Raw genomic sequence first — 20,395 nt, 5'->3', positions numbered from 1 at the left:
CCCCATATCCATATCAGGAGAAGATTATCCTTGGTGCCAGATTCCACTGTCTGCATCTGACTAAGTGGTTCAAAGGCCAAGTGTAGGAATTCCATGTTAAAAAATACAAATTTTTTGTTCCTTAAAAAAACCAGCTCCCTGAAGTCAGTACAGGCTTTTTTAGAAAAGGGGTAAAGCATCTAAAGTAAAGAAACAACCCAATACCTTTCAAAAACTGCAAAGGCATTTAAATAACATTATCAGCATTTTTATCATTTGTGCTCTTTGTCACTGCTGAACAGAGCAATTTCTCTGATCCTCAACTCATTTCAAGTTGAGTAGCACATTCAAGAGAGCTCTGAAGTCAAATCCTAGGTCAAGTTTACTCAGTGTGTGGAACAGCATGTCAAATAACAAAGGGAGAAAACAGGGAGCAAGGAGTCACCAAGGGTACCCCAGGAAAGCATCAACTAACAAAAAACCAGAATTTGAGAGATGCTTGCAATAAAAAGGTACATTTGCCCCAGCGTGTTTCCTCTCCTGAGCACCAGGATTTGCAGGATTTAGTCTAGGACATCTGTGCAGCAGCCAAAGGACCATTTGCCTGACAGAAGTACCACCCATTCGATGGCAGAGCAAAGCAGCGCTGCTTCCTCCAAGTCTGGCTAATGCTGCAGAGGCACATGGGAAAAAAAGGAAGGGAAATGTCCATGCATTACAAGATAACCTAGCTGAAAACCCAACTTTCATCTCTTTAGCATATGCTAATGGCTGTGAGCACAGAACCGCCAGTGGACTTCTGGAGTACAACAACCCTTGGAGACACAGGAGGAAGCAGCCACCTAAGATAACACAAACTCTTTTGAAGATTTATAAAACTGAAGTCAAATCCTACTTCATGACCTGAGTGGATCCAACATCAATTTTCTCCTCTGTTTTCCAAGAAAATAAGAGTTACAAGACTACTAACTGCTGCCTTTATTCTCCAGTAGGAAACAAAGAAAGGCAGCAAGAGCAAGGTTTTTTCTTCTCCTTCCAGGCAGGCATATGGGGACCACAGTGCAAATTAATTTTTGAGAACTGGCTTCTTTACTGCCTCAACTGGAGAGCAGTTATTGCGTGGAAATGAACATAAAGAAGCTCAGTATCAGCAAAACAAAATTAGCTCACATTCACAACCCAGGAATATTGCAAAAATGTCTGATCTAGGTGAGACTAAAACAGAAACAGATTCAAAGAAGCTGAAGGAAATAGTTCACAACTCCCCTTCCCTGAGGAAATATAGAGGCAAGTGAGAAATCCACAAATGTTTTTGGAGGTGGGCAGGGGTTGACACATCCTCACAGCAGTTAAGAAACAAGTCTAAGGTTAGCTAAATGTTACTAGTTATTTCAGTTTGAAATCCTTAATTGTCTTACCACCATGGTTGTTAACATTGTGTCTAACTATTATTAATTATTATTTTGGATTTATTTTGGAGAGGCACGGACTTACACTGCGTGGGAGCGCTGCCATTCTGAGCTCACAGTGCCCCACACTGAGCAGCTGCAGCCAGAGCCAGGCACTGCTGTCCCACACACCTGGAGCAGGAGTAGGACTGGCTAGCAGGAGCCTGAAGCTCAACTCACCCCGCCCACACAAACTCACGTGAAAGGTGTTTCAGCTAATGCACCTCACCTCACACTTGCCATGCACCAAGAGCACTCATGCAGCCAGGTCTGCAGCCCAGCTAATGCCCAGGAATGCAGCATCTAGCATAATGCTCCCACGCTGCTGAACCCCATCTGAGGATGCTCAAGCACCTCTGTGTTATCCTTACAAGCGCAGTCCTGAGGAGGCAGACCCCTGCTCTGTGCATCCCACTGTAGTAATGTATATGGGCTATAACTTTTCCAGCTGCTTTTCTAAATGTCCCACATGAGGAAATGTAACTTCTGCTCTTCCCCAAACTTCTCCAGTAACAGGATTCAACAGGTAAAGAAACACCTTACTCTACAAGTAATGCCTTCTTTGAGAAAGCAGAACATTCTTCTGAAACTGAACTGTTTTGCATTCCACTATAGGTTTCAAATCCTTAACAAATGCTTTTGTCCACTCCCAACACAAACACTTCTAGACAGAAAAAATAGTAGAGGACTCCAGTGATCACAACCTAATACTTTTAAAGTGTCCAGAAGAGAAATGAGAGAAAAACAGAGCAGAAAGCTGAGTGGAAAGGAGAGAAAAAGATAAGAGAGAAAAAAAGACACCCGGCTTCATAAAATCACACTACTAGCATCATCTGGAACACAAGTGGAGTATTCTTTCAGTCACAGAGTTAGGTCACACACATATGTGTATTGAGTATGTCTCTAGCAGGGAATCAAAGTAAGTTATATGGGATTGAAGACAGACATCTGTTGACTTGATCTGAGGACTGTGTGTCCCTGTATTACCTGCTGAGGCCAGGAATAGCTGGTGCTTGACCCATTTCAGTCCTGCTGTGCTGTGCGCTGAAGCCTTTGAAGTTGTGTATGTGTATCACAAACCTCAGAGTGTGGCAGCTGATAAACACTTTGCAAAGGTCCTGTGTTTGTCACATGTACCATAACGTAAGCTGCAGTCAGACCAAGCCAAACTTAAAAGGCTTTTACTTTCCTATTTTCCAAACTCCTATATCTGAAGCACATGTATTGAAAGCATTAGCTTCAAAATCCCTCTAGGGACAATACAGAAAGACTAATTGTAAATAATAAGCTTTATACAGAGGATTGTTATGACTTCATGAAAATAGCTGAAAACTATCCCTCTGCTTTAGTATTCTAGAGAACACTTGCAACATGGGAAGCACAATGCTGGAGTCTACAATAATTTCCACAAAACTACATTTTTAACTGTTGGTTCCCATTACATTAAGCTTCGTAAATCTTTATTATATTTCCTTTTAGAATTTCACTTAAACACATCTCTCTATTTTTAACTGAATATGAAGCCAAAAGTACACTCTACTAAGCAGTACCAGCATCTGCCGTCTAGCTTTTGCCAGCTTCGCTCTCCATTTTCTGTCTACATCACATAAAACGTCACAGGGAAACCTCTTTTACAAGGAACAAATTTCACTGAGTAATGACCTAGAACAACAAAGCCCAAGAAATTACGACACAGATGCCAAAGCAACCAGAAAAAGACTCCCACATTGCTTGTGCACCTGCTCTGAGACAGCAAACTTTTCCTCCTACTACATTGCTTCAGCAGCTTTATTGCACAAAAAGCTGAAGAGCTGATCCAACACACCCGCCCCATCTCTAAAATTAGCCGCAGAACGAAAGATGAAATCGTGTGTTGAGTATTTCTTGGCAGACACACACAGCTCTGTAAGTGCCAGTAATGTCTCCTGTGGTATGCACTAAAGCTGGCATAATGGTGCTGTAGATTTCAGAGGAGCTCTTAAAGTTACATGCGTTCATGCTATGAGAATCTTTACTATCTTCAGCTTTTCAGGTATCCCTTTACACAGACACAGTCCATAAAATTACCCTCTATGCTATTTTTATGCATTTTTCCCATTGTTTAGTCGTGAACATCTGAGACTATTTGAACCCATACAAAATAGGTCACATGATTTTAGATAATCAGGCATGATTTCTTTATCATTCTTAAAGCTATGGTAATACTTGTTTAGGAAGGACTCTGAACTCTCTGAATTTAAACCCACTGACTGACTACCTTATGAGTTACGTTGCATTTCAATACTTTTCAATAAAACATCTTTCATTTCCTTAAAATCTTCCTCTGAAAGCATGATTAAGTACTTTTACAGGACAATATGCTCAATAATTTCAGGGGAGAAAAATAAACACTTTTTTGATTAATTGATTCAGAACTTCCATCGCAAATGTTTTTTAGGTAATAAAATAAACTACTTCCGCAGCTTTACCATATAACAATTTTCAGATTCATTTCTCTGTTCTCAGTGGTGTAGTGTTCCAAAAACTCAAACAGTATAGTGCATGCTTGCATCTACAGCTTTGATAAACAAAGGCATATGGAAATTTACTTACTGAACACGTCTCCTCGGGGTTTCTGAGGATCTGGTTGGATCCTGTTGTCATCTATAACTCCTTGGGAAGATGTAGTTTCAATGGGAACATGTGAAGGCTCTTCAGTTGTTACCAGAGGAGTACTCTGTGGTGGTAGTGTAGGTCTTACTGTCATAGGCTGAGGCGTTGTTGGAGGTGGAGGCTTCATCACTGATGTCGTGGCCAGGCTTGTTGTCACTGGTACATATCTCGTGGTTGGCTTGGGTGTCAGTCGAGTCGTTGTCCTGGGTGCAGATTGAGTTGGCACAGGTACAGGATGAGCTGTTGGCCCAGGTATAGGACGAGCTGTCGGCACAGGCGTCGGATGAGCTGTCGGCCTCGTCACTGGCCTTTCTGTAACAAAATCAGGTACATGCAGCAGTCTGAGGAGTTGTGCCTTCAGCATCAACAATCCTACTCATTATACCATGCCTCCCTCAGGGAGAATGCAATTGGCCTTGGATATGTGATATGGACCAGGTGGTTCAATCCTAACAAGAGGAATAACTGCAAAGAGAATCAAAATGGGACCAAAACAGACATCTCAGCCTCTCACTCCAGAAATTTAACAACCTATTTCATTAGGACACAGAGAAACTTGGATTAAGTAATTTTCCTTGCTCTGAAGGTTTCCATTAGTTAGAAACATACTTTAGCATCAGCACTGCTAAATTATCACATCCCTTTAGGTCGTACTTGGCACTGCAGCAGTTTAGAGATAATTTAGAACGATTGAAGGTCAAGACACTTCCATTCCACCTCCTCTGAAGTATCAAATCTCTTTCGGAGTTGGCAAAACTTACACAAAAGCACTCCTGGTTAAAAAAGCATGGGTTAAGCAGCCCTCTAAACTGGACAATCAGAAGTGGAAGCAAGTTTAGTAAGACCCCTGATGTTACAACCATTTTAACCACAGATGGCCAGATAACTTTGGCTTAAGAAAGTTCTTACAGACCTTTCCTTCTAAACATTTCTCTCCTTCCCAGTAACAGTAATCATTTTAGAGATTGAAGCAAGCCGACCCTCATTTAGATACTTCCCTTTGCTAAACACCAGGAAACAGTAAATTAAACTTTTCAGCCTTCACAAGAATGAGGTGCTGGACTGAGCACCACTTTCACACCAGTGACAGTGCCCACAGTACCATCTCTTCCAAGTTTCATAAAGAAAGGACAACACATTTTCACTTAGTTTCACGAGAAGAGTTTCTGAAGACACAAATCACAAAAATATGTTTTGTTGTTTTCTATTGGTTAATAAGCCTTTTATATCTCACTGGAGATCTTAAAAGGCTCAGTAAGAACTCTAGTCACATATTTTGTGTACAAGCATTTCAAGTATAATACACAGTTAAAATGAAGAACTACTGTTTGTTAAACAGTGAATTGTTTGATGACAGTAGGTAAAAAGGTCTTCCTTCTGGCCACTTGCTTATTACTATCCCTTTCAATACCCTGCAGTTATGACATTCATAGTATATTAAAATATAAAACACCCCTCAGGATCATATCCCATTAACACACATAAAATGTGTCCACATATACTTGGAAGCACTCAGGATGTGCTAGAACACCTTTTACCATGACAGCTACAGCCAAAGGGAAAAAATGGTGCTCCTCTTTTAAAGAGATCAGTGAGTCACCAAAGACCAGATCCCACAAAGGAATGCAGGATCAAAAAGATCCAGCAGATGTCATAGAGCTGCACAGTCCTGTGGGACATCAAATATGGGAGAGTTCCAACACCTTATTCTGTACCAAGAAGATAGCTGCTTCTCTCAGGAGAAAGGTGGCCAAGGGAATTTTCCAACAGCAAATCTTTCCAGAGAAATCCTCCTTCCTGGTTCTTCTCACATCTGGGAAGCAGCAGGGAATGCATGGGGTGAGCTGCTGAAACAGGCCAGTTGTGGAGTGTACGTAACAACAGGGTATGAGTAATATGCACTGTTTGATCCGACCTACCCTGCTTACTCAGTTGTCCTCATCCTGAAGCAATCTCTAAAATCAAGCTGTAAAAATGGGAGAGGTGAATTTCTTTCTAATTATGAAAATGTCTCAGGGAAAGATATTTTTACCAAGGCATGCTAAGACCTAGAAAACTCCTACATTCCCTGGCTGCTTATTTAGTATTAAAAATAGGCAAGAGAAACTGAGCCTGATAGTCCTGTAGCTTAAAGTTTACAAAATGGGACATATAAGCTTTCAGAATCTCTATTCTAAAAGTAGCATTACATACGTATGCAGTTTGTTCCATTGTCTCTGTACCCTTCTTTACATTTGCATTTGTAGGATCCTGGAGTGTTGTAGCAGTGTGAAAAACTACCACACTGATGGTGGCCAAGGGAACATTCATCTATATCTGCAACAGAAAATTTACATTAAAAAATCATTTGCTACAAAGAAACCTGAATTTCTGCTTATCCCTGCAAAAAAACCCAAACATTAATACAATTTTGATCATAAAAAAAAATAAAACTTTTGCTAGTGGGAAAAGAAAAACAGTCACAAATCAATGTGGTGATGCAAACATTAGGGAAAATAGGAACTATTGGGCAACTTTGGTATTGCTCAGCTTTTACCTCAGCATCAGCTTCAGACAAGCCATAGGTAGAGCACAGCTGAGATCATTAAGACTGCAATTTTAACAACTACTTTTTACAGGACAGAATAAGAAAAAAACAAAGAGTGCAGGAATATGCATGTTCCTAATCACACAGATAGTAAACCATTTTTTCTTCATAAAATTCTTCCTGTATTATACATCTGCATAGATGTTTCCACATCAAGTAGAAACTGCTGGAAATGTTTCATATGGCATATCCACTTTTATTGTCAGTGATACAAGCAAAAATCCCCAAATTCCAGCTCTCTGAATACAAATTTTTCTGGAAAAAAATACTTAAGCAATTAAAAAGCAATGCCTCATTATCTCCACATGATCTTTTTTCTCAGTGGAACAATCATAACCACTTGAGACCCTGTGAAACTAAGGCAGAGAGACCTGAGAATATCTTTGTTGAAGGGCATACACCAGCTGCATTCCAGTCTCATGTCCGGACAAAAACAGGTTATTTCCCAACTCCTGCCTCTTCCCCACCTGCCTTTAGGGGAAGGAAAGCTGGGCAGTCTGGGTTGGGAGGAGCTAGGGTGAGCACATTTTCTTATCTTGGATCTTGGGACATGCTATGGAGCACACCAGTTTTACAGCTCAGACACAGCCTAAGCTCACACACTGCTCCAAGCCTACAACTGCCAGTGACAGTGAACCCTGAGGTAAAAACAGATTTGGAAAGAATTCCTGGGGTCATCAGCTCTGGTCTCTCCAGTAGCTTCCACACAAGAACCAGTTACAAAAATGTGGGTCAAATACATGCCTTGTCTTTCAGAGTTTGTTTCTATAACCCACCCTTTCTTAAAATATTAATGCAGTGTAAAACAACCTGCCTCCACATTTCAGCCATAATAAACACTCCTCTCTGAGCCCTTAATTTAATTTTTGAATATGCAGCTCTATTGCATGCATGTGAGAAATAGCTTGTTATTACCATGGCATTGGTATTTGCCTCCGATGTACATCAGATCAAAGCCTTTGTGACACCTGCAAATGTAGCTTCCAAAAGTATTGATGCAGTGCCTAAATCGTGGGCAGAGAACCCTCCCAGTAGCACATTCATCAATATCTGTGGAAACAAAGGAACTGTATTATTCTCAGTAACAGTTAAAATACAGTGTACACTGTCCAAATGAAACTAGTTTCACATAATGGAAAGCTAAAGAATAGCCAAATTATTTTTTGTTACAGCCCTTGGTCAGCCAGCAGTAATACCTGAGCATTTCTTCTGGCTGTGTCCTCTAGTTCAGCTCTGGGTCACAGGTAGATACCCAGGGAGCAGCTGATGCTCCCCCACTGCTGCTCTCTGCCTGTGGAACTCTCAGACGAGGTCAGGCTGACACACAAAAGCTGCTTGTGCTACCACTTGCTCTGTAGTCCTTGGACACTGAGCTGAGGCTGCTGAGCGCTCAAACAATAATTCTCCATTAAGGCAGAGACCTGCCATGCATGGCTGCTTCTGACGCACGCAGCTCCTTGTGTTTGTTGGTTATCTACAGGGCACAGTTCAAGCCTTTGCTCTGCAGGTCTATCAGGCTCTTGATCTATGGGAAAGCAAGATTTTGCTCTCTGCAGTTCTTTTCCCAAAAGGACCACTTCAGCTGACGATGTCAAGAGTGCAAAACAAAGCCAAGTGATTGATGCTCTGCTCTCTTGTGAAAGGGGCCCGAACAAGTCTCTTCCACTGCACAGAAAAAATGTTACCACAAAGCTGCTGGTTGGTTAGCGCAGCTACCTGAGGCGAGGGAGATGGAGTTTCAGCTTCTCTCCAAGCTGTGTTCCCACAGTGAAAGAAGTGACTCAAAGCCATGAATTACTGGTTAGATGAGTTGTCCCAAGAAGCTCCTGCTGGCTGTGTCCCACTCTTCATGAAGAATTAGTGAGGACAGCAGGGATTCAACCCCTGAGCTCCCACAGTCCTGGACTGCCTAGCTGCTCTCTCTCCATCAAGAGCATTGCTGGAATGGTGCAGTAAAGCCTCAATCAGAAAGAAAACAAGGCCAATACTGGGCACCTCTCCACATGTCTGAATCTTCCTATAAATCTGTCCCTTGATTTGAATTTATTGTTAACATTTTAGGCTTTGAATATGCTACTAAGTTTTACAAACTCTACCATGTATCTTATTATCATTTAATCAGCAAGTCACAATTTTCTACCCTTTATTAAAATATTATTTCAAGACTGCAAGTTTAAGACTTGATTACTAAGAGCTAGTTGTGTTGTTGGTTTTTGGTTGGGTTTTTTAATCTTTAAACCATAGCTTCACAAAGTAGCCCAGTAAGAACAAGATTAGCCACTGAATATACTTCATCATGGCATGGATTATGATCTTGCCTAATGTAGCATGTCCTGCTTTTTCCTCCATACATATTCCTATTAATTCACATTTTTGCAAATTCACACAAGGCAAAAAAATATGTTAAATTATGGCAGCAGTGTAATGGTAGGCAGTTATATGTCCTAGAAATAAGGAAGAACTGTTAATCAATATACTGTTCAAAACTGATGCAAAAATATGGAAAAATGTAACAGCCTTCCACTTGCATATAATGAGAAGTGCGTGGATGCTCATTGCTGAGGGGAAATCCACTTTTTGATCAGCAGCCATATGATGACATGAAAGTGCTTGTGATTAGTTTCCTGTAGCTCTCAAACAGTACAGTGACTGTGGCTTCTCTCAATCAATCCACACCTGGACCAAAAGGTGCAGAGCTATTTCCCTTTGCCTGCTGCAATATACTGTGGTTTATACCTGCTTCCTATGGAAATGAGGGCATGGCGGGGGTGATTTGGAGTCTCACCTCAGCACCAGGGAGCTGCTCCAAAGCCACATGAGGCACTGTGATGGTCAGCACCTAATGAGTGTCATGGTGTCCACCAAAAAAGCAGAATTGCTTCTTTCTCTTGCAGCAAGTATGACCATATTTCCAACTCAAGCACAAAGTAACTTGAGACTAATTTAAAAATAGTATGATTTTTTTAAGTTTACAAGGCTGTATTTTCAATTTTCTAAACACACACACAAAGGAAAGAATTACTTTTATAGTGAAAAAACATAATTTTCAGCTCTCAAATAATTTCAGAAAATTTGAAGCTGAAATGTGTATACAGCTGATTTCATTAAATGAAAATCCCAATCCAAAAACCTGGCAAGACTGATTGATTTATTGATTTAAGAGTAATTAATCAATCAATTAGCTGTTTAATCTACATTTTCACTGAATACTTAGCCGAATTATTTTTTCACTTTGTTGTCCTTTAGTTTATATGATTTATCTTTACAGTCAAACTGGTGTCTTTTTACTGATGGTCTGAAAGGAACATTTTAAACAAGAGAATGATCAGCAAGTGTTAAACTAAAAACAGAATAATGCCCAGAGGAATTTCCAGCTGTGCTAAAAATAGGCATTGCATTCCAAGCTGTCTTTCAAACTCTCCTCAAACAAGGATTTCATGAGCTGTAGCCAATGCACACTTCAATTTTCTTAACACAACCTACACTTCTACTTGTACTGCAGCATTATTCAGACCCTTCCTGGAGTCAACAACTTCCCCAACAATGAAAAGCTTGTACAAACACAAGGAAAAAGCATAGCCTTAGTCCCAGGTAGCTTCAATTCTTTGAGGTATTTACTGCAATTCAAACTTGATAGAGAAATAACACAGAAAGGGTGCATGTCACAATCACTTCTTACCAAAAAAGAGGAGAACAGCATGTTACGATGCAGGAAGAACAGACATCTCTTGCTGTAACTATTTTCTCTGTATTGTACAAGGCTGCTCTGAAATTCTTGTGGAAATTTTAGAAATAGATTTTGAGATCATTCTGAATGATGCATAACCAACTAAAATGTGGGTACACAGTTCTTTGCCTTTCTGGGGAAAAAAATAGTGTTTTTTTGGAAACTGCACTGAAGAACTCAAAGAGCTTCACAGGACTGGTTTGAGTGCTAGTCTTTTGCATTAAAGTACACTTCATTTATTTCAAAGTATGACATTTTCCTGAATAGAAAAATGCACACTAGGAGAATGTTGCAAGCATTTTTTCTAGCAAATTTCTCTACTTGGTGTACCTTTCTTGAATTTGTACTTAAAATCACTCAGCTCATTATGGCATGGCACAAGTATCTTCCAAAGATCTCTCTGCCATAATATGCACAATGGGATTTATCACAACTTAATCCCTTCAGCATGTAACAATTGTAGGTTTTTTCCTCCTGTTTTTTTCAATTTTTTTCCATACATAGATGTGCCAATTATGCACTTTAGAAAGCCTCTGACTTGGTGTAGAGCCTGCCTTTCTCATCAGAAAATCTAATCTGTCCCCTTCTCTGCCAACAAGTTCTTGGTCAACATGGGTCAGGCACTTGGAGAACCACCCACCCTGTGGACAGCCAAGATACCCAAAGGGATGATTAGGACATCCCCATTTTCTTATACTCTTTCAGTGTTACTGGTTATGGAACTGTAGCACTTCATAGAATATAAATAATAAAATCACTGGAGCATCATATCCCACTCAGGATGTATAGTTAATGACTGATGAAATCACATGTCACTGTTCTTCAGACCATAGTAGAGTCTCATTAACCACAAACACCTTTTCCATGTTCACAAACGTGGGAACACAATATTTCACTTTTATACTCTGAAAGTTCCTGTGTTTATTTTAACCTAGAGTTTTCACAATATGGAAGAAAGACAGCACATTCTATCCCACTTATACTGGGAATATGTATCACCTTGCCCCACTATAATATCAGCGATTTTACAAATTATCCCTCTACCCACTGAGCTAGGCACCACCTTGTTGGCTGTGAGGGAAAGGTTATCCCCTCATTACTTTTTTTATGCAGGCAGACTTTCTGGAGTTAGCAATAGTTTAAAACGATCCAGTAGCTGGAGTGGCAGGGGCCGAGGGTTGGATACTAAGGAGTCTGCTAGGCAGACAATGAATCTTGCAGGACAGGAGGAAAACACTGGCAATCTCTGACACAAGGGCACCTGAGCAACAGCCCTACAACTGTGCTCATTATTAACAACTTTAAACTGCCTGTTCTATGCATTCTAAGTACATCTGACAAACTGTCTTGAAATGCATTCTGTGTAAGGATAAAAACATTCTGGAGAAAAAAAAAATCAAATTAGATCACCATTTGATCACCTACCTACACAAGTCCTGCCATCAGGCCCAAGCTGCAGCCCAGGAGAAGGACAGCGGCAGCGCACCTCCCCTTTCAGTGTGTCACAGCCATACTGACAGTTTGCCATCAGGCAAGAAAGGGCATCTGGAGAAAAACAATTTAACATATCTAGATAAAGACTATGATCAGCACTAGAAAATGACTGAAAACTCTGGAGAATTAGACATCGCATATTTATGATAAAAGTGGGGAAATACTTGTTGAGTTTCTCAGGTATCCTTCAAAGAGGAAATACATCTGCTAGTGAAATTTTTCTTTCCACAAACTACATCTCTAAGAAAATAACAAAAAAAAAAAGGAGAAAACCACAATTGTAGTAAGTAATGCTATTGAATGCAGTCCTCAGAATATAAAGCTTAATATGTACAACAGACTCTCCTGGACAGTATGGCCATTTAAAAATGGGGCATCTCTAATAGAAGGTAATTTCTCTCCCCTTCTCTCTGTGCAGATATTCAAAGTAACTGTTTTTACGGGAGCAAGTAGGAATCTGATCTCCAGAGAGGGCAGCATAATTTTTATACCAGTCAAACAACCAACATCAGCAGCGTTAAAGATTTTATGTTCATAAGGCCATACGGCAGCAGAAATGCAGGTGTCTTGCTGCAATGAAAACTGCAAGCACTTGTCCTCAAAGGCCAATTAACAATGATTTACAGCACTGAAAAATGCTTTGGGGGAAACTTTCAATAAAACTAATAAAATCAAAACAATTGCTTTTCTTTTTTTCAGCCTAATTCAACTGGAAAAAAAAGGAGCTCATCTTGCATGGCTGCCTAATTTCCAGCAAGATTAATCTTTCACTTTGGGACTCATCTTCATGTCATAAAAGTTTTCTGGGGAAGCTCGAGCAGGGATTTTGAGAAGCTGGAAAAGAGCAAGTACAAGGCTGGCCGTACTTGAGCAAGTTCCATCTGGCATAAGCATGTAGCCGTTCAGACAGTAGCACTTGTAGCTGCCGTAGGTATTCATACACCGGTGCTTGCACGGCCGCGGCTTTAGTCCACACTCATTCAGATCTGAAATGAAGGGCACAGGGAAGAGGGTGGAAAAAGAAAACATACAAGGCATGCATGGCAAAACTACCAGTTCAGGCTGCTGGAGAAGGAAGGAAAATACGGCAATTAGCTTTTTATAGGCAGTTCAGCTAACAGCAAGCATCCAAAAAATCCTGCACGAAGCGCTGTTCATCCCTCCAGCCAAGCAGCTTACTTGGCTTGGTTTCACAGATCTTTTAAAAAATGTCAGTATTAGTATTAGATGAAGTGCCAACTGTTTCATTAGACAACACACAAGCTCAGGCTGCCCACATCTTGCCACTATTCATGTTGATGCCATGTCCAGGACCAGGCAACACTTGGAAGAAGGCGGAGGAGAAAGAAAGCAAACATCACTCTGCAATCACTATCAGTGATTCTGACAGCAATTCAGTGATTCACTATCATGCTTCAAAATTAGTAGCAGAGGAAGGCAGGGAAGCTGATGCCAACTTACTTTAAACAATCTCACAGAGAAAAATGTATTCCTTATCATCTAGAAATTACTAGAAGAAAGTATCTGACATCAGCTATATTTGTCAAGGACCATCATGAGGGCCAGCATTTCAGATTTACAATATAATAGAGAATTCATGGCTTGAACTGAAAATATGTAGCCTACAATTTCCATATTAGTAGACAGAACTTCAAACAAGAAAATTATTTCCTTCAGAATTCTCTTCAAAGAATATGTGTTGATTTTGTCTGAGTAGACCAGAATAATTTGTTAGTTATTATTGTTGTTAGTTATTTGTATAGTGATGCACAAATATGACAACAAAGATGAAAATAATAAATTTATTAATAAATTCAGCCAGCAAGAATTTAAAAAAACGAGTTATCTCTGATACTGCACCATGCTGTCTGTAGGTCTTCTGCAGACAGACAATTGCCATTTTTTCCAGAAGTTTTCATAGAGCCATCTCCCAGTACTAAGCACGATCTTATCAAGTGTCACTCAATCCATGCAGCAGAAAGGAAACCCTGAGGCTTCCATCACACACATACACATACAGACACAAAAAGCAGCCACTTCATGAAATGCCAGCTGAGGAGGTGACAGATGCCTCCTGTGGACTAGAGGCAAAGGCTCAGGGTTAAGATGCTGAAATACACCTCTGTTACAATGAAGTCAGTAATTCATTGATTGCTTTTAAAAAGTAAAGCAGAAAACTTAACTGGATCTATGTAGTAATTTGAATTTAAAAAGTTACATTCACTGCAGAGGTGAAGTTAAGAAAGCATTGATTTTAAACAACTATACCTGGAATTTTAGAAGTTGTTAATGTTTGGATTCTAAATTTGTCCTGAAACTCTGTAATCCCTTAGCTTTTGAGAGTAACATTCTGCATCTTACTCTTTTCAGGCAAAATATTTTTAAATGGTATTCCAAAACTGAGAAATATATTCCCTTTCAATTTGACTGGTAAAATGCAGAGCCATCAAGAGAAAAACACATGTATCACACTACAAGTCACTGACATAATCCAAACTCAGCTGCAAGGATGTTGCCTGTTATGCCACTGCTGTTCCTGAGAGCTCCCAACAGTGTTTATGTGCATCATAAAACTTGCTGTCTTCTGACCTACTTTGTTTCCATCTTCATGGGACTGAGGAATAGCGAGCATCATGCAGACATGGCCCTCTCCAGAACTCCTCCCCTTACTTCATTTTCCAAGGTCTTGGGAAGAACAGCATGTTTAAGGACAAGAATACTTCCTGTTCCTCACTTCTGCAAGAGGGTAGTGGTAAGGGATATAATTTTCCATTTCTTCCTGTGTAAGGCTGAACAAGATGTTTCCAGCAAGCCTGAAGGGGAATATTTTCTTCTCAAGTGGTGAGGAAAATCAGGTGAGCCTAAGCAGGACTTTGATGAGGAAAGATTGCCAATATTAGGGCTGGACCTCTGCATGGTAAAGAAGGAGTGATGACCACCTTCACAGTCTTCCTGAGGATCATGTGCTGCAAAGGCAGCACCCCTTTTCAGCTCTCACTCTTTGGGAGTTGGAAAAAGTTTCAGCCTTGCAAGGAGAATATACTTCTCACAGCAGGCACCAATGCCACATTCACAAGAAAGTACCTGCTGGGTCTGAGAGAAACAGCTGCAGAAGAAGGTACATTTTGTCCTGTGAAAGCAGGATTTTCTGCTAGGACTTGTGACTGTAAGTATATACCTAGGCCAAATGGAAGTGCAGCAGATGATTATGCTAGAGGGCAAGGACAAGTTTTCAACCTCTGTGTGAAAAAAGCTTTACATAAAAATCTCCAATAATAAGCAGATGAAAGCTCACATTTTGAAAGGCAAACTTCTCTTGCTGGCACAAAAAAAAAAGTTACTTTTTCTTTTTTCTGTAAAACATACCACACATAGGCAGTTCCTGACAGACATTATAACTGTATTAACATATTTATTACACATGCAATGTGTCTGTTAAGAAAGTAATTGTTACATTCAAAAACACTGCTAGCATTTGATTTCAATTCATAAATGTATCCCCAAAGAACCTATAACATTGAATATAATGTGGTTCACTGACAACCATCATTTTGAAGTAAGAGGAAAAAGAAGCTCTCCTAGTCAAAAATATCTGTATTCTTCCTCTTTCCTACAAAAAGCACCACTTTGCAAAATAAAGGCATAACAGAGCTAAGTATAAAATATTTAACTAGAAGTAGGGACAGAATATGTAAAAGTAACACTGAAATTAAGTTGACAGGGCAGAATCTTAACAGTGCCTTAAGTTCTAGTGTTTAAATTCCACTGCACTTCAGTTCCCAAGTTTAGATACTCCTGACAACTTAAGAACTCTTGTGCACTTACTTCCAGAGTTATGACCACAGACTCAAAGGTGAAAATGAGAATTTATGACTGCTCTGATTATATCATCCTGCACAGAGTATAGATTATATTATGAGCCTTAAAATACTGGATCCTTCTACAGGACTCTGAATTCTACACCATCACTTGATACAAAGTATTCTTAGTACAGAAATAAATGCTCTGGTACTGACAAATAGACAGCTATTAGTAAAATACTATGGGAAAGTGCAACACTATTAGAAAGTTTAACAAATCCCGTTAATTTCATTGTGGGAATGCCCACTCACTGTCCTGCATTTGAGGATTTCCTTGTTCAGCCATTTAATTTCCCATGTTGCCTACAATTGCACAGCCAATGCAAAACCAGTATTCTTGATTTCAAAGTAACACAAGGCAGCAGAGTACAAAAAAGCAGACTGACTGTTTTGGCCACTATGGAAAACAGGTTTATAACAAACACAAGCTGCTGAGCACAAGCATTTTATATCTAAAGAAATGAAACGAAATGTGAGTGCAAGGGAAAGACAAGAGTGTTATGCTGGCGAACCCGGATGTGACTCCTTTGAGTGCTGGGCTGCACCACACATGCTCACGGACTGACTTCAGTGCACACCCAACAATGGGCCACTCATTTCTAGGCAGATTCAATATACTCCGCTATTTTCTTTTCATTAGCTTCTGCAGACTTCAGCACCCAAGACTTTTTCTGCCTTTTTTTGCCTATCACCTAACTCAGATCAGGTAACACTGAAGTTAAATATTCAATACTACATTTACCTAACTCTGAAAATAGAAAGCCAAAGACCAGAAATCAAGTAGAAAAATTAAACTGTTATCACCATAAGATAAACAGTAGATCAGCTTTCATTTCCAGCAACTGCAATCACACTACCATGTCAACCTCATAAGAGATTTGTAACACCTGAAGAGTTTTGTTCACTTAGTCTGATTAACAGCTGCCAAATTCCAAACCCTAATTTTGTACAATTCCCAACTTTATCTAAATCACATTTTTGTCTTTATCTAACCTGATAAACAATTTCCATCACTGTCACTTTACAAAGGGACTCCGAAAAGTAAAAAAAGGCAGGCTCTGAAAGAAGAGCAGAGGAAAGAAACAAATGCAAATGACAACCATGAGTTATGGCAGAGAGTCAAAACTTTCCAGAATACACACAGCAGCACCAGTGAAATACAACCAATTATTTGCTCTGCATGCTAAGGGCACTGCAGGTTCAGCTTTCACATCCCAGCCACTGAGGAGTCTATCAGCCTCCACCCCCTCTGCAAGAAATTGCACCCCTGTTTGAAGGAAGCTGTGCAGAAAGGAGGAACAGAACACCTGAAACACAGGACCACCTCACCCCTTGCTGCTACATTTCTTGCATGATGATCCAGGGGGTGGAACACAAGAGCTTCACTGCTCTGACCAAGTGGACTTGTGTACAGCTGCACATCTTCACAGAATAGGGAGAAGGTATAATAAAAATATGGCGGTATGCATAACTTCATTTATAAATTAATAAATATACATATATATCAAGTGCTGACAAGAACAAACAGGGTAAGAGAATAGGAAGTTACAGAAAAGCAACTTTAGATTTTCTTGGATAAAGACAACCCTTCCCAGCCAAAGAAAGTTAGCCTGTATGTGCTTTAAATTGCTAGCAAAAATTACAACTATTTGTATTTGTCTTACAGAATATTATTTGTATTTTCTTCAAGAGCAGCTACCAATTTTCTGATGAACACATTCTGAAAGTATGAGTTCTGTTATTATCACTATAAATTAAGAGAGGTGGCAGAGGGTATTTTCGCTCAAGTTGCTCTGTTTCTTCACTGCTTACAGCTGTAAAGCTGGGATCAAAAAGCCAGAAGGGAAACACTAAAGCCATTCAGGAGATAGGAATGCTGTAGGGAGAACACATGGTTAGCTCTTGTGCAGTCACTGCAATTTGATTGCTGATGATAGCAACATAATTTAAAAAGCATCAGGTAGTCTTAACTTCTGAGTGATCTAAACAAGCTATGGATTGTCACAGCAGCTGCAGCACCACTGGAAAAGGACAAGAATCCAGCATCATCACACAGTCAGGGCTAAACAGTTCTGCTGTGAGGCTGAGTCGAGCTCTTGCATCAGTCCCAGGAACACAGTGTGATCCATGGGGCACATAGACAGATGAGATGTAAATCGTGTTTATCAGAGCTTGTACTCAAAGAATGCCTTTCACCAAGAACATGAGCATACTTGACAGCCCAGAACCATTCACATATCCTAGAAAGATTTCCATCTCCACAGGGAACTCCATCATTTCCTCTGCCAACATTATTGCCTCTGTTACTATTCTAGAACAGGACTGAGAAAATGGCCCTGAACAGTCCAGGTGCTGTATTAAGGTATAATAACATAGGTCACATTTATCCTGTAGCATTTGAATCTCCTCCCAGCAAAAGCAGACTCTGCATTCACTGCGCACTTTCAAGTCTCATCCAAACACTGAATCAGCAAAAACACAAAATCATGGCCCCAGGAACAGCTCAAGGGTCTCACCATGTAGTAGAGCAGCAGCAGCCAGCTGAACTGGTGGATTTCAGCACCAGTTGGCGTCTCAGAAACCTCATCTCCATCTGCCAGGGCAGCTTTGCCACCAACACCATATAAGAATATTTCATCAATACTGCCCAAAGTGCTTCCTTTAATAACCTACCACCTTTTTTCCTTCCTTAGCATCATTTAGTGGCAAGTAAATAGTTTTAGTTCAAGACTGAAGCCTCCAGCAATTTGTAAAGCATTCTTTTGATATGTTAAACTATTTACTGCATATAAAAACTGCTACACATACCTATAACTGTTTGTTCACTGCACTGTTTCCTAAAAAAGTTTTGGTCTGATTAAAACACATAGAATAAAATTGTAACAACACATCCTTTAAAGTATCTGCCCAGAGTAAGGGGCGGGGGGGAAAGACAGGAAAATATAAGAGATGACAGAAACTTCTGAGAAAACTGAAAAATACAACACACATTTCCACATCAGTTTGGGAAGGCTTCATAAATCTGAAAATAAATATGCATCTAATTTTATAGTAAATAACTCAGTCTAAAAATCAACATGTCATAGGAAATTCAGCAACATCAGGGTACATCCTTGAAGAAGAAAACAATTCTAAATATCATACTCTTCTACCATACTTCCTCAGCACTTACAAAATGCATGAATTTTCCTGTAGGCTGAGACAATTGCAAAAGAGAGATAAATGAGATACCTTTGTATGTGAACATGTCTTACCCATCAAAGTCTAAAAATCACATATTACGATTCACTGATTGTTTGTACTCTATGATCTTTATACCATTACCTGCTTTGGACATAACTTTGGAGGAAAAAAAAACCTCAAAAAATGAAACCTGATAATCCAGTAAGAGAAACTTCATCTTTATACCAACACTTTTGTAATTTAATGCAACTTAGTTAGTTCAGAATTACAAACACTAAAATGAGAATGTGTGGATTATGGGGTTGTTAAATAAATAAATATTATTTCATTATTCAAACCTGAAAATTGTGACTTTATAAAAAAGAACAATCCTGACCATAAGGTTTAAATAATTTGTTTCTGATTAAGGAGAGCAGGTAACTACATCCTATATATTAATCTCATTGATTTCTTCTGAATTAAAGCAATTTTTCCCTGTTTCCACCGCAGGTATCAATCTCTCTACAAATGTCAGTCGAAATACCAGACTTGCTGCAGCAGTAACAGACCTGGTGTATGAGTTCATTACTCTATAAACACAGGGGAAACACACAGCATTGGTGGGGGTGGGGAGAGAGATAACAATACTTCCACGATTTCAAAAATAAATTCTTTCTTACCTTGATTGCAAGTTTTTCCAGTGTATCCTGGGTGGCACTTACACTTGTTTGGCCCAATGCATTCACCATGTTTGCACCCTGGCTGGCATATAGCTGTAAATAGAGGAATAATCATTTTTCCACTCCAGTCACAGTTGACAGTGCTTTACTTCGAAATAAACAGCAATTAGCTAACAAATAGTAGTACTGTCTATGTCATATTCAGAAAATAAACACAGAACTCCAAGAAATAGTAGAAAGTCATTTTTTGGCACCTCTCTCAATATGACACAAACATAATTCATTAAAACATGTTTCAAGGCTTCAATAACAAATAACAAAAGCATTGCTCTTGCAGAAGTATATGCATTCATGCACAAACATATTTTTGCTGATATAGGATTAGCCAACAGGAACATTCTCCTGCATACCTAAAAACATTTGACAAATGAAAATTTTAAACAGCATTTCTAAGTCTTTTTCATTAGAAATGCTTTTCTAGTATTAAACCTACTTTTTAAACCTACTGGAAAATGCAGTCTTTGCTATGCTCTAAGATGATGTTCATCATTATATGACAAAACGCCGATACATAATCCTGCTGAGCTCTCTGCTAAAGCAAGATAGACACAAAATAGACAGAAATCAGACGGTAGCATAACCTGAATATCCTGTAACCAGGATTGATCTATTTACCTTAGCTTAATGTTCATTTTATAAACTAACAGTATCATTTGGAATTTTCAAGTAACTAACTAGATCCAGCTGCAATATTAATCTGACAACAAGGGGCTGTATCATAAAACTAGATGTATCATGGTTGCAAT

At 39.5% G+C, this 20,395-nt stretch overlaps 1 protein-coding gene across 3 annotated transcripts in view; it reads right to left on the bottom strand.

Moving 5' to 3' along the window:
• The window catches only part of NPNT (nephronectin), a 49,169-nt gene that overhangs the window by 11,697 nt on the left and 17,077 nt on the right, over positions 1–20,395 (bottom strand). For 2 of the 3 annotated variants that reach the window (XM_033060820.1, XM_033060821.1), the window contains 6 exons: positions 19,590–19,682; positions 12,754–12,873; positions 11,819–11,938; positions 7,582–7,716; positions 6,273–6,395; positions 4,020–4,391 (listed from right to left, as the gene is read on the bottom strand). In XM_033060820.1, coding sequence (XP_032916711.1) covers positions 4,020–4,391; positions 6,273–6,395; positions 7,582–7,716; positions 11,819–11,938; positions 12,754–12,873; positions 19,590–19,682 — 963 coding nt within the window. The remainder of the gene's footprint in view (positions 1–4,019; positions 4,392–6,272; positions 6,396–7,581; positions 7,717–11,818; positions 11,939–12,753; positions 12,874–19,589; positions 19,683–20,395) is intronic. The other variant, XM_033060822.1, reaches the window with a different exon arrangement.

Source organism: Catharus ustulatus, chromosome 5 (assembly GCF_009819885.2).
Source record: "Catharus ustulatus isolate bCatUst1 chromosome 5, bCatUst1.pri.v2, whole genome shotgun sequence".
In the NCBI taxonomy this organism is placed as follows: domain Eukaryota; kingdom Metazoa; phylum Chordata; class Aves; order Passeriformes; family Turdidae; genus Catharus; species Catharus ustulatus.
This window is presented reverse-complemented; position numbering and strand designations above follow the sequence as displayed.